At 38.4% G+C, this 16,977-nt stretch overlaps 1 protein-coding gene across 4 annotated transcripts in view; it reads right to left on the bottom strand.

Annotated features, from left to right (window-relative positions):
- The window catches only part of LOC128026717 (dystonin), a 153,325-nt gene that overhangs the window by 113,347 nt on the left and 23,001 nt on the right, over positions 1–16,977 (bottom strand). For all 4 annotated transcript variants that reach the window (XM_052613974.1, XM_052613977.1, XM_052613975.1 and 1 more), the window contains 2 exons: positions 6,141–6,202; positions 2,492–2,581 (listed from right to left, as the gene is read on the bottom strand). In XM_052613974.1, coding sequence (XP_052469934.1) covers positions 2,492–2,581; positions 6,141–6,202 — 152 coding nt within the window. The remainder of the gene's footprint in view (positions 1–2,491; positions 2,582–6,140; positions 6,203–16,977) is intronic.

Here is a 16,977-nt window from a genome sequence, read left to right as displayed (position 1 = left end):
AAGCATGCTCTGCGGTTTCTTCCACCCAGGGAGAGGGATCGACACTCCACCTCTCTTTCTCCAAGGAGGTTGATGTGGAGTCCGTCGACAGGGATTCGCCACCCCATTCGCCACAATATGAGGAGCTCTTGGAGGTGGTTACTCACGCGGTGGATAAATTAAGCATTGAGTGGCCTTGATGAACGCTTCCTGCACACGAGTCAGCCACCTCCCAGCTGGGGCCTTCCATTCTTTCCCGACCTGCATGATAAGATCGCCAGGTCATGGAAACGCAGATTCTCAGCCCGCCTTTACATCCCCTCATCTGATTACTACGGCAACGCAGTGGGGATGGGAGAGCATGGCTATAGAGTGATGCCCCGGGTGGAACAGATGCTCGCGAGCTATCTGTCCCCCGGCGCGGCATCATCTCTGAAGGCCCCGCCATTGCCCTCAAAGCCATTCAGAACAACATCGGCTTTGGTGGGCAAAAGGGGTGCGGCTGCAGGTCAGGGTGGTGCATGTCTGCACACCATGGCGGTGTTGTTACAGGTGTACCAAGCCGACCTGCTTAAAGAGGAGATCAAGTCCCATGATATTTCAGGGCTAAGAAAGACCGCTGATCTCTCCCTCCCCGCCACGAAGGAGACCGCCCGAGCGATTGGGCAGTACATGGCAGCTATGGTGGCCACGTAAGTTCCTCCCTCGTCGCTCTCTCGGGGCATCTGGGCGGGAGATGCCCCAGCCACACCCTAGCTCCTCTTATCACGAGGCCGAGGTCTTCTAAGCCTAAACAAGATCTTAGGGCACTCATAGAAGCTAAGAAGTCCTTGGCCAAGAAACCCTAACGCCAGAAGCCCAGGGTTTCAGAGGGCAGCCTCTGCTGGGGTAGAGCGGTACAGGGTGCCCGTCTCGCCTCAGCGCCCTCCGGGGGCCGATCTGCCAACCCTGCCAGTGTTCCAGGGCGCAGCGGTCCCCAGCGAGCATCGTTCTCTGTAAATTCTGCTTTGAGACTGAACGCCAAGAAGAGTGTATTTTCTCTGGTTCAGAGAACCAGAGCTCCCTCAACGAGGAAACTGTACGCCCTGAGGTGGAAACTCTTCACCTCATGGTGCAGAGACCGCCAGCTAAACCCAAACTGCCCAGTTGGTACAGTTCTGGAGTTTCTACAGGCCAGGCTCTCTGCAGAGTTGACCCACTCCACGCTGAAGGTTTACATGGCGGCCATTGCAGCCTATCAGGCCCTCTCTGTGGCCCCAACTTATCTTGAGTTTGCACCTGGCATGACCAAAGCGTTCATATACCCTCGAGCGGGATATGTTCCTAAGGTTCCCTCCGTTAAACCATGACCTGTAGTGCTGCATGCCTTCCGTCCTCCTCCCTTTTGGGAGCCCGACCAAGCGAAGCTAAATTTTATGTGTCCAGTTTGAGCGCTGGATGCATACGTCCACAGAGCTGCCCTGTGGAGAAAAACAGACCAATTGCTTTTGTGCTACGGTCCCCCCAAGAGGGGTTCTCCTGCTTCTAAGCAGACTATTAGTCGTTGGATAGTCGAGGCTATCAACGCCACCTATGAGTCCACTGGTCGTCTCCCTATTATCGGGAGCCAAGGCTCACTCTACTCGGGGTATGGCAGCCTCCAAGGCCTTCCTAGCAGGTGTGTCCATGGTGGACATCTGCAATGCTGCGGGGTAGTTCATGCTTTCTATGTTTGTTAAATTCTATGACCTAGACATGCCAGTCACTCCAGGCACTTCTGTCCCCTCGTCCTAAGCTGTGCTCTTCAGATACACACTAGGCAGGGGTTTGGTAGTCTGGCGTTGTTGGTACTCATTCCCCAAAGCATTGTTTGACGCAGCTCGAGTTCCTGAAGAGGAACGTCTCCAGGTTACGTATGTAACCCTAGTTTCTTGAGGGAACGAGACACTGCGTCTAGGAGCCATACCCCCGGCACCCCTGCCGGCGCTTGCTGGTACTCGAAGCTGACGCCATCTGCGCAACACATGCTTTTATAGCTTCCTTGTCGCTTAAGTCACCCCGCCTGTGACGTCACGCTCTTCTTGGACTGATTACACATGATATTCAGAGTCGCTCACGCTAAACGCGTTCCCTCAAAGCGTTGTTTGATGCAGCATCTCGTTCCCTCGAGGAACTAGGGTTACATACGTAACCTAGAGACGTTCATTGTTTTACACTAGTGTGTAAATAAGTAAATGCATTTTCACAGATCACACTATTAGCACAGGTGTTTTAGTTGCTGTAAAGCATGAATGTGCAAGGAATTGGATAATTCACTTTTAGCTGATCAGTGTGTGAGTGTTTGTTGAATTAGTATCACACACACACAGAGAGATGTGGACTGGTGTGGATGGTGAATCTAAGATTCCCCCTTTAAAAACATTGTGATGTTATAGCAAGTGACAGAACATATGTTCAACTATTCCTCTTCAATATTGTTTAAACGTTTGTTTCTGACTCAAACAGCTGCCAGCTGAAACAGAGCAATACTCACCAGTGTCTCACCAGACAACACCTCCAGAAGGGAAATAAGGTTATGTCCATCTCGCAAATCCTCATACAGGTCGTTCACATGCTTTCGGACCTGAAACAAAGTGAAGAGAAAGAAATTGTGAGAAAAAAAATCAGACTGTTTAAGAGGCTTTTGTCTACTTAAGATTTTTTTTTTCCCCCGGACAGACATTTTGTCATCTGAGCAATCAGTTTGTTGTTAAACAATATTATAATCTATTAAACACACTGTACAGGAAACCTGGAACTCAATCCTGAGTGAGACAGGAAGCCAGTGGAGTGATTTAAGGATTGGGGTGATATTGTCATACTTGTGCACCCTCATTAGGATACTAGCAGCACTGTTATATGTATTAAGTCAATGCAAGTCACCTTTATTTATATTGCAATTTAAACAAAATACATTGTGTCAAAGCAACTGAACAACATTCATTAAGAAAACAGTGTTTCAATAATGCAAAATGACAGTTAAAGGCAGTTCATCGTTGAATTCAGTGATGTCATGATCTCAGTTCAGATTAAATAGTGTCTGTGCAATATTTTGCAATCAAGTCAGTGATATCGCTGTAAAAGAAGTGACCCCAACTAAGCAAGCCAGAGGCGACAGCGGCAAGGATCCAAAACTCCATCAGTGACAGAATGGAGAAAAAACCTTGGGAGAAACCAGGCTCAGTCGGGGGGCCAGTTCCAATCTGACCAGATGAAACCAGCGGTTCAACTCCAGGCTGCAGCAAAGTCAGATTGTGCAGAAGAATATTACAGCTTCTGAAGGCTATTGTCAGGAATCCCTACGAGGAATGCATTGCAATAATCCAGCCTAGAGGAGACAAAGGCATGTACCAGCTTTTCTGCATCTGCAAAGGTGAGAGTGGGACGGAGTTTAGCAAAGTTCCTAAGATGATGAAAGGAGGCTGTGCACAGATGTTTGATGTGAACCTCATGAAAGTCATGAAATTTTAACAACCAAGTTGGTAACTGATGTTGAAAGTGGAATATCCTTGCCAGAGATGGTAATGCTGGTAATGAGAAATGTCCGAACCTGGTATGGGGTGCCTACTAGGATGGATTCATTCTTGAAGCAGTTTAGCTGTAAGAAGGTTTGCTTCAACCACGCCTTTATCTTCTACAGGCAGATAGTCAAAGTGGAGGATGGCAGGGCAGCAGAGGAAGTGTCATCAGCATAGCAGTGTAATTAAATTCAATCCCAGCTAATGAAACCACCGAGAGATAAACAGGAGGGGGACAAGCACTGAGCCTTGAGGGACAACACAATAGACGTGTTGGGTGTCAAAGATTTTGCCTCTCCCAAGGCAACATGTTAATTTATCCCAATGAGTTAGGATGAAAACCAGTTGTTGAATCATAGAGACTGATGGTAGAAGTATGTTGTGGTCCACCGTGTCAAACACTGCAGTCAAGTCCAGGAGGATGAGAAGAGATTGGAAACCAGTGTCTGCTGACATCAGCAGGTAATCTGCGACCCTAATCAGAGCTGTTTCTGTGATGTTGCTGGGGCGGAAACCAGGCTGGAATTTCTAAAAATTTTCTAGAAGGTGATAGTTCTAGTTCTGGGGTGTGAAAATCAAGGAGACTGCTCGGAGATCGATTGTAGAAGTCAACTGACTTAGTGACTGAGGAGAACTCAACAGAGCAGAGATGCTGGAGATCTTTGCTCAAGGTGTCTAGGTTGATCTTTTTTCAAGTTCCTAAAGCATATTTGGTGCTTTTCTTTGTCGGTCGCCTGGAGCTAGCCGTTAGTCAAACTCTTCAGCATAGCGAGAAGATGGTCCACATGACAGCAGGATGCATTAGTCAGCTAACAATCAATTACAGAGGTAGCAGTCCTAGCCTTGAGGCCAAACCTCAGACAGTTGAGCAGTTGCCCAAATATACCTCGCAGTAGCAGTAATGAATAATGGAAAATTCAAGATGAGAGGATAGCATTAATTGAGTAAAAAGCCTTCAATATAGTAACAATCCATATAAAAACTGATTTAGATGGAAAAACAATAGAGCGATAGAGAAGCCATGGAGAAGTAGCAGAGAAGTGTCAAACAACAAATGCCAGCATCCTCTCCCGTTACGCCAGTCACCAATAACATGGCATCTAATCATCCTCACATTACAATACAGGAAAATGTATGACATATTCTCTTAGCAACTCAGATGGCATCCTTTAATGTGGAATTATATCCAGCAATCAACCATATCTAAAATAGCACAGAGATGCCACACTCCCATCACTGGTTTCTGTCCTTCAGAAGACAAAGGACCAGATCCACCCATTGTAGGACAATGTCTGTGAGACACTAGCACACCTTGCAAAAGGTCTGCAGTTCTGACCAATTCAAAACCAGCTCATATCTGCACTCCAAAAGCACAGATGGTTTGATTAATGTGGTTGAAGTTCTCCAAGTTCAGTATCACAACTCCTGTCTCAACAATGACACCATATTGCTCATCATCTTAGGGCTTGGGAAACCATCAGCCATTGACTCTTGCAAACAAGCACTCAGGAATGATGTCTCACATTGCGAGAGGATGTTTTGAGGCATTGTTTCACAATGAATTATCCCTGATGCTGTGTGGAAAGCTATTTTATTCCTCACACACATAGCACTGTAAACATGAACGCTCCCATGAGACGCTGGCCAATGACAGACATCTCTTCTGAAGGCCTTTCGCCTCTGCAGCTCCAGAAGTGTGAACATTGCTTTTGTCTTGAATACCGTGCCGCTGAAGTCACCTCTCTGCCTTACTGACCTGCTTTCACACAAGTCCTCTTGTTCATTATTCCCAGCAAGTGCAGCTGCATGACTAAAATAGACATTTAACTTGGCTTCTGGGTCATATATATAATATCCCCAGAATCCTTTATTCAAGTCATGCAGAACATTCCATTCCAGAGTTAACTATAATAATCCTTCATATCAATTTATCCAGCATGTTGTTACTTGCCTTTTTTCTTTAAGGTGAAATATTTTGCTGCCTTATTCACAGTAATCACAATCAAAAACCATTTATGAAGTCATTTATCTGATTGGAATAAATGTGTCTTAAATAAACAGAAAGTCAAGCTGAAGTGATTCTACTGAACTCGCTGTTACTTGCCATCTCTAGTAAGTGTGTTGATTAGGAAAATCTGAAAAAAAAACATTTGCACAAACTTGAAAGGTAGTTGGCCCTAATTTAGAAAATACTGAAAATAAAATGAGTTCTGAGACTGAGGTCTCTGCTAGAACTGTCCTGGAGATCACTTCATTTTATCCAGGAACAGTATATTCATGTAATGTTCTGTAGGCACGTCGGCATGTGCTTCATGGTTAATAAACTGATAATGTGCTCCATCATTTATTATAGGAGCTTTTTTAAACCAGAAGTGACTGCAAATGCCCTGAAGACAATGGCACACCTGAAGAATTAATGAAGTGTGTGTGTGGAGTTGCCAGATCCCTCCCAAAAAGAACCTCCGCATAAGTTAACACCCTCCATTTCTGACTTCATTGTTTTTATATTTAGATACCTATAATTATAGCACAACATATTAGGAAAGGATTCTCTATCTGCGACCAACAAGCACTAATGTGCACTGATACACGACTCCAACCCCATGAAAACTACAACAGACCTACCTTTAAGAGGTGCTGATTTATCCATTTTGTAAAGGTCTTTTTCTGGACTCGGTCTCTTTCATCTGAAAAACAAGAGGGATTGATGTTAGAACTTCTTTCAGAATGATGCAAAATAATTTCTAGCACTGACATTGTATCTAGTAATATCTAGTAATTTTCGCAAAATAGTAATCCTATAGCTTGTTAACTAGAAAACAAATAACTCTAGAGGAGTATGTTCATTTTTACATGTATTTTTACTTAACCTGTCTCCATAATTGAATGCATGATTTAAAAAACCTGTCGTTTTTATCACATATTTTTTTATGTTCATATTTCAAATTGGAAATATAATTAGATCATTAAAATGTTGATATAAAAACTGCCTTACTGTATGTGCAATTTACATGTCAGTTACTTGAGTGATTTGATTATTAAAGTTAAATATTATTAATTAAAGATTATATTTGCTTACAATTTTTGGCTAAATGAAAACTTTAATTTTACTTTTGGAGTTTGATTAAAAAAATAATAATAGTTTATGTGCATCACATCATTTCTTGTTTCTCAGGGATTGTGTTTGTGAGGATTGTTCATAGTAAAGAAAATGCATTAAAATGTCTTCGATGTAAACAGCATTAGATTCCAACATGAAGTCTGTGAACATTCTGCCTTTAGTTTTAAAGGATAAAAACTCGTTAGATGATGAAAAATCCTGATGTTGTCTGGCCAGGAGGGTTTCATCATGTGGTAATGCCATGTTTCTAATTCTGGACAGGATATGAAAGCTATTTCCAGAAAAGACTCAATCCCAGGCAAGTCCTGCTTCCATTACACAGCGCTCCTGACCACAGTATTTTGTTTCCCGTGTCCATGACAACAGATGTGCCTGCGTCACACAGCTCAGCCGCGAGACCATTCAGAATTTAAAGAAAACTCTCAAACAAACATCTCAAATCCCCATCAATTAACACTCATTTTCATATTAAAAGCAAAGTAACTTGTGCTTAGGCTTGAAATTGTAAAATTACTGGGTGAATTTTTTTTTTTCTGGACACAATATATTTTGTTTTTGAACAACATACAGAATATTAGAAATAGTAGAATTTATATTTTCTTTGATTTGTTTCCTAAAAGGAAAAAAAAAATAAAGACTAAAATCTTTCTTTTACCTAGATCTGTAATTACAGTTATTTAATTTTATTTATATGATTCATATTATACATGTCATTTATATCCTATCATATAATTTAGTTATATAATAATAATCATATTCATTTGATTGAATAATAACCCAGTTTGAAGCAAAAACTGAATTTTCTGACAAGCTCTGTGAAAATATACCACGTAAACTTTTCAGAAGAAAGTCAGCTCTCCTCAGAAAACCCCAAAATCAATCCTGAGGATTTTCTTCCAATAGTTTGTGCATCATGAACAGTGAGTGATCTGCCTGCTACAGTACTTTCTCTTACTTTTCTGTGCATCCATCTAGCCGTTAACAGATTTCATATTATCACATAAATGACATTTTGGAAAATGTTTGCATTGCAACGCAGTTTGAGTCCAGAACAGAGAAAACAAAAGTCCGGTTAATGATCACGTAAAGGCCAAAGTATATTTCAGTAATCCGCGCACCATCAGCATTACATTATTTTTGTCATCAAGAGGGCTCACAGACAGCCGCGTACCCCGTGGTACTGCACGTGTCGAGCTTATCCGTCCACGCTCGTCTGTGCGGACGCGGCTGTGTGCGAGACTGACTGAGGAGGAGAGGTCAGTGTTACTCTCTGTTACTGTGATTCCTTCTCTTTCAGTCAGTGAGGAGACATACTGCAGGAACGCTATATTAGTGGCTTTGAAACCGTGAATATTTCACATCGCGGTATACCTTGAAACCGGTAATCGGCCCATGTCTTCTTGTGCTTAACATCATGCAGATGCTTCAAATCTGACACAGAAATCATCATCATCATCATCACTTGAACATTTGTTGGATGTTGCACATGAACATATAAAAGGTCCTGTAACTGAGACCCTGCCGTGCAGAAGAGCGTCTGAGATGTGAATCACCATCTGTCAGCTGAAAGAGAGGAACGAGCTCAAACTAATCTGAAAACTACATGTTTACTCTGTGAAGTAATGTGTGTGCTGTTTGTCTGGGCAAACCTTCCGCCGTCTGTTGCTATGCATCTGCTCCTGTGTTCTGGCTGCTTGCCAAGTCAAAAGCCTCTGTTATATTCGGGTTTCTAGATATGTTTCTCTCCTTTAAACGTAGAGGTAGGCTATGTGTTTTTTGTTTTTATCATCCATCAGATGCAAAGTCTGATCACCTACTAAAGTAACAGCACACCTCGCCTCAGCAAGAAACATGAGATATCGCAAAGATAAGCATAAAAAATACTGATCTGACACATGCCATGTTTTTTATTAGCAGATATAACAGATAAGTAAACTGAGATTTGGTGACAAATATTTCATTCCCCTTCATAATCCCATTCTGAATCCATTTCAAAGTCACTGCGTGCAGGTATTTACACAATAACACCAATCATCAATCAGATTAAACTGCTATTATTGCCTCATTCATGTATTTATGTATTCATTAGGAAGGGTTATTGTCTGCTTACAGTGACTGCTGGAGGAGAGAGATGATTGTCCCGGGAGGGGAAGGTATCTTGATTAGACAAATTAATAGACAAAATAATATTTAGATTAGACAAAATAATAATGTGCATGGATAAATCATTTGGAATAAACACTGCTCAATTTATGAAAAAAAAAAATTAAACTTGAAATGTTATTTCAGTGAAATGCCAAGGCATTATTTTTAATTTAATTTGCTTTAAGTTAACATTTCTCTGCTAAAGTTTATATTTGATTTGATTTCAGCTTTGATTTCAGATTTCAGCTATTCAAAATTGTTTTTGTTTTAGTTAACAAAATAAATAAAAAATTTAATGCAGCAAGACAACATTATCTGTACAAGTATGAAAAAAAGGATATAAATTTCCGTTTTGCTAAAGAGACTAGCATTTTTTAGTGTCATTACATTCTTACAGTTTTTGGAGATACATAATCAAATTCTGGGAAATATGCAAACACAACATCAGTCAATACATATCCAAAAATCAATTTATACCAATAAACTAATAGAGTAATATCATGCATCCTAAGAGAACACGGACATACATGAAAGACACTGAATCTGTAATTCCAATCTGAAGCAGAGCTTGAAGCATGAATGTGCTGACGTGAGCCGTGTGACAGCACTCGTCCCTTCAGCACTGACAGAGATAAACTCTGCCTCTGCCAGCGTTACAACACAGCATCTGGGAAGCACACTGCAGCAAAAGCATGATGGCAGGAAGCTGAGGAAAGCTACTGACCCATGCAGCACATGAGCGCCACCAGCGCCGCGGTGCGCCGGCCGTCTCCCCTCATCAGGCTGAGCGACCCCAGCTCAGGTGCCTTCAGCAGAGCGTCGTGCATGTCTGACAGCCACGCCAGCGTGTGTGTGTGTGTGTGTGTGTGTGTTTCCCAGAGCGCTGCTGCTGAGGGTGGGACTCCGCTGTCTTCCCCACAAGCAAGCAGCTACTCCCTTGCTTTTCCCTCAGAGTTCCTTCACAGCCGTCTAGAACGAGTCCCATCAGGTTTTCCAGCAGCAGGCCGTGAGTAACAGGCTCCACTGCATGCTACATGTTTACATGAGGAGGTTGAGTGAGTTACTGGCTCAAGCTCTGAGCAATATATTCAGGGACTCTTTCTACACAGCTTTCCAGTGAACAGGAAGTAGTGATCGTTTCCATTACTTCATACAACTTCTGTACACACAGACTTCAGTTATTTATGGAAATGCCAACCAAATTGTAAAATCATATTAATTCCTAAAAAAAATTGAGTGACAGTAGCATTTACATCAAACAGTGCTTCTCAAAGAGCCCCCCACTGTCCAACACAATATATTCAACCCCCCCCCCCCCCCCTCAATATATGCTAATACAGTTCTGCTGTGATTATGACAAAGCTGATCTTTTGTAACCACTGAATTATCATGGTTAATTAAATACACTAAATCAATTAATCACTATTAATTTTGTGATTCCAGTTTTATTGTTTATTTTGTTATTTTTCAGCAACAACAAAAAACTTACCATAAATAAAAATAAATGAAAAAAATAAATAATTAAAAAGTAATAATATAAATATTGCATATTTACATAGCAATAATAATTAATGACATTTAAATAATAATTTATCCTGGGGAGGGAGCCCTTGAAAATGTGCTTAGCCCTTAAAGGGATAGTTGACTAAAAAGATCATTTTGTCTTTATTTATTTACCATCAAGTCAGTCCAAAAATGTAGGACTTTCCTTCTTCTGTGGATCTTAAAACAAGGTTTCTGAAAGATGTTTCTACTGATTTTGTCCATACAATGAAACTCAAAGTGGTACAAAACAACACCGGGCACCACTGACTTTCACTGCATGGACAAAAAAACTAAAATATCTTCTTCAGAGTCACAGGAGTCTCTTTTGGGCATTGAAAGATACTGTAAGAACACAAAAAACATGTCCAAAAACATCTCAGATTCTGATTTGAGGCTTGTGACATATAAATGAGCACATCAACCCGATCAATTTATTTAGCTTTCATGTAAACACTCAGATTCAGATTCAGATTCATTGATCAGAAAGAATTCAGTCTGACTGAACCAAACATTGTGCATGTAAACGTAGTGTGTAGTTTCTCTCAGTATAGTCCAGAGACTGCAGGCAGTTCAGAAGCATCGGCTGAAAGAGCACAGAGCACAAAACAGAGCTGTGCCACAGAAACAATGCTTTGCATCCAACACATAAAGAGCTGTTGTGTTCAGGTTCAGCCTGGGTCACGTCCCAGTTCTGTCCAACACAGACAGAAAAACTACTGGGTGCGTCAATGGCTGTTTCTTAAAAACGTAACGGACAATAACAGGTCTCTAGTGTTTAGCCAAAATGATCTCCAATAAAAAACCTATTGTCGTTGTTTTTTCTTGGTTACAGTAATGAGATGTCAACCACTGCAAATTAAAGATATACTGTAATCCTGCACATATCAAAAGATATTACAGGAAATGTACTCCAACATTTAAAAGTGCTTGCTCTTCCTTAACCGTATGATCTGTATGTAGTCACACTAAATTTATGAATTCAAAATGTGTGCTTGGTCTACAATTTTAAATAAACCATAATAGCCATTTATTATTGTGAGAGAACAGAGGATAAATACATTTCAAACTTGTGTAAAAGCCATAAGTGGCTACATAGCACACTATCAAACCATTTCACTTCTTGAGTTTCGACTTTCCCTCACATGTATTTTTCTATCAGAAATCCCCTTCCAGAATTAAACATGGACTGTGATGAATAATGAGATCATGCATCAACAATATAGACAAAACCAGTTTCTGCATGGTATTTACTGGGTCGATGTGAGCTATAACTTAATAAGTGAAATGAAAGCTCATCAAAGACGGCCTTGTGTGTAATCATTCATGAATTCATGTAAATACCTCAGTGAGTTATATGGGATGCTTAATAATCTCATCTATAAGCCTGTGTAGACATAATGATCTTTAAAACATGGTAGCACTACAGATGAATGACTACAAGATAAGTGTAGATAATCAATTCTACATTAAAGTCTATTATTCTGTTGTCTTAAAGCTCAGCATGAAACAGCACTCACAACCCATTTCATTTACATAACTGCACATGTGTAAAGTGCACAGTGTATGGTGAAGTACTAAAGGCCGTTCACACCAAGGACAATAACGATAAAGATAAAGATAAAGTCCTAAAATTTGTTCTCAATATTAAAGAAATGAGAGTCAACACCACTGCTATAACAATAAAGGCACAGAGAAATAGTGATGGGTCGTTCTTGAACGATTCGATCCTTTTGAATGAATCTTTAGTGTGTGTCGTCTCGTTGAGCGATTCGTTCAGTCGTTCATGTTCATCAGTCGTTCATCTCTCGAGTCTTCAGGATTTTTGAGTCATTCGTTCATCACGACAGACCAATAAACTTTGACCTATGTGGTCTGAGTCGGAAAGAGAATTAATTATAATAATAACCAACTCTTTATTACCTTTTTTACAACATTCAGTGTATGGAAAATAACCATCATGACAGAAATACACACATTTATAAACTGTAAGAAGTAAAAAGCCAGAAACAAAGTAACTGTAAATTATTTCGGTAACACTTTAGAATACTGTTTCTTACTTACTACATAACTAATAAGGAATTATTGAAGAACTAACAGGTGATTATTCATTAACACTTAACTCACTACTGTTAACTACTAAGAAAGATGTTTTAATTAATCAGTATGTAATATAATTTTATGATTGTGTTAAGAAACAGTTAGCTAATCAATAACTAATGTATTCTGTGATACCTCCTGAAGAACTACTATTAATTATCTACTAGTTAAGGTTCAAGAAAAATAACTATGAAGTAACTACTAATGAACAGTTTTAAACAATTACATTGAATTGTGACCCTTTCATATAAATGTTATTAGCAATAGTAGTAGTAGTATGAAAATGCAATATTAATAAATGCAATACATTAAATAGAGGTTTTGCCTGTGTAGTGAATTGTTTTGTGAGTGTGTTTTGTAAGAAATCAGCTTCCAATAGGAACCCCACCATGACCCCAGTACCTTGCGATAACTTACCTTAGTTTTTATATTTTATATACAGTACTGTATGTGTGCCTCCTCAGCATATACCACATTATCATTAATTCAATTTCTGAATGTAAGGCGAAGCCTGAGGAAAATACAGGTATACAATTTGTAATTAATAAAGAATTCTAAAATAATTATGCAAGACTTATTTTGAACCTGAAACATTAGGCCTATTCTAAAGTGAAAATATTAGAAACCCATTAATAATTAATAAAGAATTATCAGATAATTCCTGAAGAATTACTTAGAATCTGAAACAGTATTCTAAAGTGAAAGCATAGGGAACCCATTAGTAATTAATAATTAATTATCAAATAATTCTGCAGGACTTATTTTGAACCTGAAACATTAGGCCTATTATAAAGTGAAAATGTTGAGAACCCATTAGTAATTAATAAAGAATTATTAGATAATTCCTCAATAATTACTTAGAATCTGAAACAGTATTCTAAAGTGAAAACATAGGGAACCCATTAGTAATTAATAAAGAATTATCAGATCATTTTGCAGGACTTACATAATTATAAAGTGAACCTATTAGTAAATAATAATAAACTACATCATTTTGACAAAAAAAAATATATATATAAAAGTAATCATAAACTTTGTAAAATACTCTCATCTTTTTATTTCAGATGAGAACATTTCTTAATACAGCATATTTTATTCCATTTTAACATGTATACTGCTCACATTTTAAATAATTTAATAAAATTTCATAATCAAAAGTTAAATCCATATTTAATTTCCATTATAGGCTTATAAGTGGGCTACTGTAGTAGTACTTTGTACTTGTCCTTTTACTCAAGTAATTTTGAAAATGAATAGGCCTACTTATATTTTACTGGAGTAATATTTAATTGGGGTATCTGTACTTTTACTCAAGTACTTGATTTGTGGGACACATCCTGATTATTACAGTGATTATTTGCGTATAACAGTTCAGTAGTCATTTTTTCATAGTTATTTTTCTTGAACCTTAACTAGTAGATAATTAATAGTAGTTCTTCAGGAGGTATCACAGAATACATTAGTTACTGATTAGCTAACTGTTTCTTAACACAATCATAAAATTATATTACATACTGATTAATTAACACATCTTTCTTAGTAGTTAACAGTAGTGAGTTAAGTGTTAATGAATAATCACCTGTTATTCCTTATTAGTTATGTGGTAAGTAAGAAACAGTATTCTAAAGTGTTACTATTATTTTTAATAATTATGATAATGATAATATATAATAACTATGCACCCGTTTGTAAGAAAGCTTATAAATTAATTTCTCTATCCAATGCTGTCACGTCACGTGACAAAAGAACGAATGATAGGTTAAAGATGTTTATACAGTCTATTGTTAAAGCTTATGTCTGTCACCTACGCACATAACATGCAAGAAAAAATAAATAAATTGTGTGCACGATTTGCTAATTCATTCCCTCAATGTACTAAAACATGCACATGATTACTAAATCAAAGTAGTAAATCGTGTGCACAATTTATTTATTTTTTCTTGCATGTTATGTGTGGGGCTCTGTAGTCACGTGACGAAGAAATGACTCAAAAACCAGATAGATGAACTAATCAATTCTCTTTCTGACTCAGACTGCATTGCTAACTCAAACCCGAAGACTTGTCAGACAAGAGTCGAGGTGAGCCAATCACAGACTGAAGACCCAGGTAAACAAAGAATTCATCTTTTCTGTTTATTATAGAATCACAGTTTTGTATTGTCCATAGTGTGATCAACATTTGCGTAAGTACTAAATGTGTAAGGGAAGTAACAGATTTTAATTATATTTTTATAAAAATGAACAAAATTATTCGAAAAAATATTCATTCATTTTGGTGAATGAAAATAAAAGGTCCGAGTCGGTAAAATGATCTAAACCTCAAACATCACTACAGAGAAACGATAATGTTGGAATCACTTTCAGAACGATTTTTTCCAGACAGACTTTTAACAAAAATCAACAAGTTAAAGCAATAAAAGCTATTCACTTGTTGTGGTCTACAAAGATTGAAATGAGTGTTTGTGGATGTTGGATTTAAAAAAGACTAGTGACAAACATCTGGAGGCAGAAGCTGTCCTGAAGAATGAGGTAATGATGGAATAATAAGAGAACGGTGCCCCCTTCAGGATGAAAACAATCTCTGTATTCTGGCTTGTCCAATCGCAGCATTCTTCCACATACTGCACCAATGAGTCAACTCTCCATAAAACTCAGATAAACTTCCTGACAAGATTTCGGGAGACGATTACACTTTTATCAAAGTAAATTGGAGTTAAGGGTCACTAACCCTCATAAATAGCTAATTTTACAGCTGGAGCCTTCCTTATGCCACAGTGACTCTTGACAGATTATATAAACAATTCTTAACGAAAGTAAACGAGCCCGAGCCTGACGACAAGGAATAATCAGAGAAGGATGACTAAAGCTGTTTTATTGCTATTTATCACTGCACACAGATCACTTATAAACACGTTATGCTCCATAAACCACGTGAAGCTGAAGAGGCATGTGAGGTGACTGATGGGTGTATATGACTGGACCAAAATTATTCCTCAATAGCTGGACTGTTTGAAACAAATCTCTCTAAAAGTACTTTTAAATCTCTTTATTACCTCTTAAAAGTACTTAAAATTGTATATATATATGAGAATCGTCAATTTGTTCCAAAGCCATTCCCATATGGTTCTGCTAGTTGTGCAGAAATGAAACATTTCTCTTTTACCGATGTGTTTGCACAGGCGTGTTTGAGTGATAGTGTGTGTTTGAAATGCCTGACACGCATCCCACATCCAACGAGATATTTATCGCACGTTATCTGGCCAGAACAAAGGCCTTGCGTATTCAAGTTACAATATCCAGTAAAGCTTTTAAAAACAATCTATAGTTTCAGGATGCAATACGCTTGAGGTCAAAAGTATAATGCTGCTGGAAATCTAGAAGAGTGTAATATTCACTTGACCCCAGGTGACCTTTCGTCTTCAAGGAAAAGAAAAACTATAAAGCAACTATGCTGATATGTAATGACAGTAATACACAAAACAGATAAGTCATGAAGAACACTGACCTGAATGACACAAGCTTCATTATCTCCACTAATAAAACTAATCACAGCAATGACTGGACTGAAGCTATTAGTCAGTAATTAACTATTAGTCTAAATTCTGTATTGCATTTAGAAAATTATGACTTCTTTAAAGACCATTAAGATATTCTTCACTTTTATGGCAGATTTTTAGTGCTGTATTGTGCTCTGACATTAAAATTTAAGGGGGCAGGAGTAATTTCTATTACTATCTGGTATGATATTAATAAATTAGCGAATAATAAAAAAAAGTTCACAATGCAAAACAATAACAACAACTTTATTTTAGATTTAATTTGTGGTGAGAGTACACCTGAGTAAAAATATAATCTCTGTTTAGTGTGAACCTGGACATGTTTCAGAAATTCACTTATTTGTTTTTTCTCAGATTTTTGTACATTGCTTCTTCAGGTTTAATATGTAACCTCAAGGTTTTTCGCCTCATTAAGCACAATGTTCTTTCCTCCGTCAGCGAGACAAGGACTTTGCATACAGTACAGGACCGTGTAGAGAACATGCAGTGTGATCATGCTGAAGGTGAACGTGTCTATGAACAGGCACTTACATTTACATTTATTCATTTAGCAGACGCTTTTATCCAAAGCGACTTACAAATGAAGCAACAAAAAGAGCAATGATATATAAGTGCTATAACAGTCTCAGTTAGCTTAACACAGCACACGTAGCATGGGATTTTAAATAATATAATAAATAAAAAGAAAACAGATAGAATAAAAAAATAAAAGAATAGAGCAAGCTAGTTAGAGGTCTTTACACACACACACACACACACACACACACATACAACTGCATAATAAATGAAAAGAAAATAGAATATAAAAATATTAGAAAGGTAGTTAGATTTTTTTAAGAATAGAATTAGAATAGTGCGTGTTAAAGTTAGAGGGTCAAATAAAGATGGAAGAGATGTGTTTTAAGCCGATTCTTGAAGATGGCTAAGGACTCAGCTGCTCGGATTGAGTTGGGAAGGTCATTCCACCAGGAGGAACATTTAATTTAAAAGTCCGTAA

This window comes from Carassius gibelio, chromosome A13 (genome assembly GCF_023724105.1).
Source record: "Carassius gibelio isolate Cgi1373 ecotype wild population from Czech Republic chromosome A13, carGib1.2-hapl.c, whole genome shotgun sequence".
Classification (NCBI taxonomy): Eukaryota; Metazoa; Chordata; class Actinopteri; order Cypriniformes; family Cyprinidae; genus Carassius; species Carassius gibelio.
This window is presented reverse-complemented; position numbering and strand designations above follow the sequence as displayed.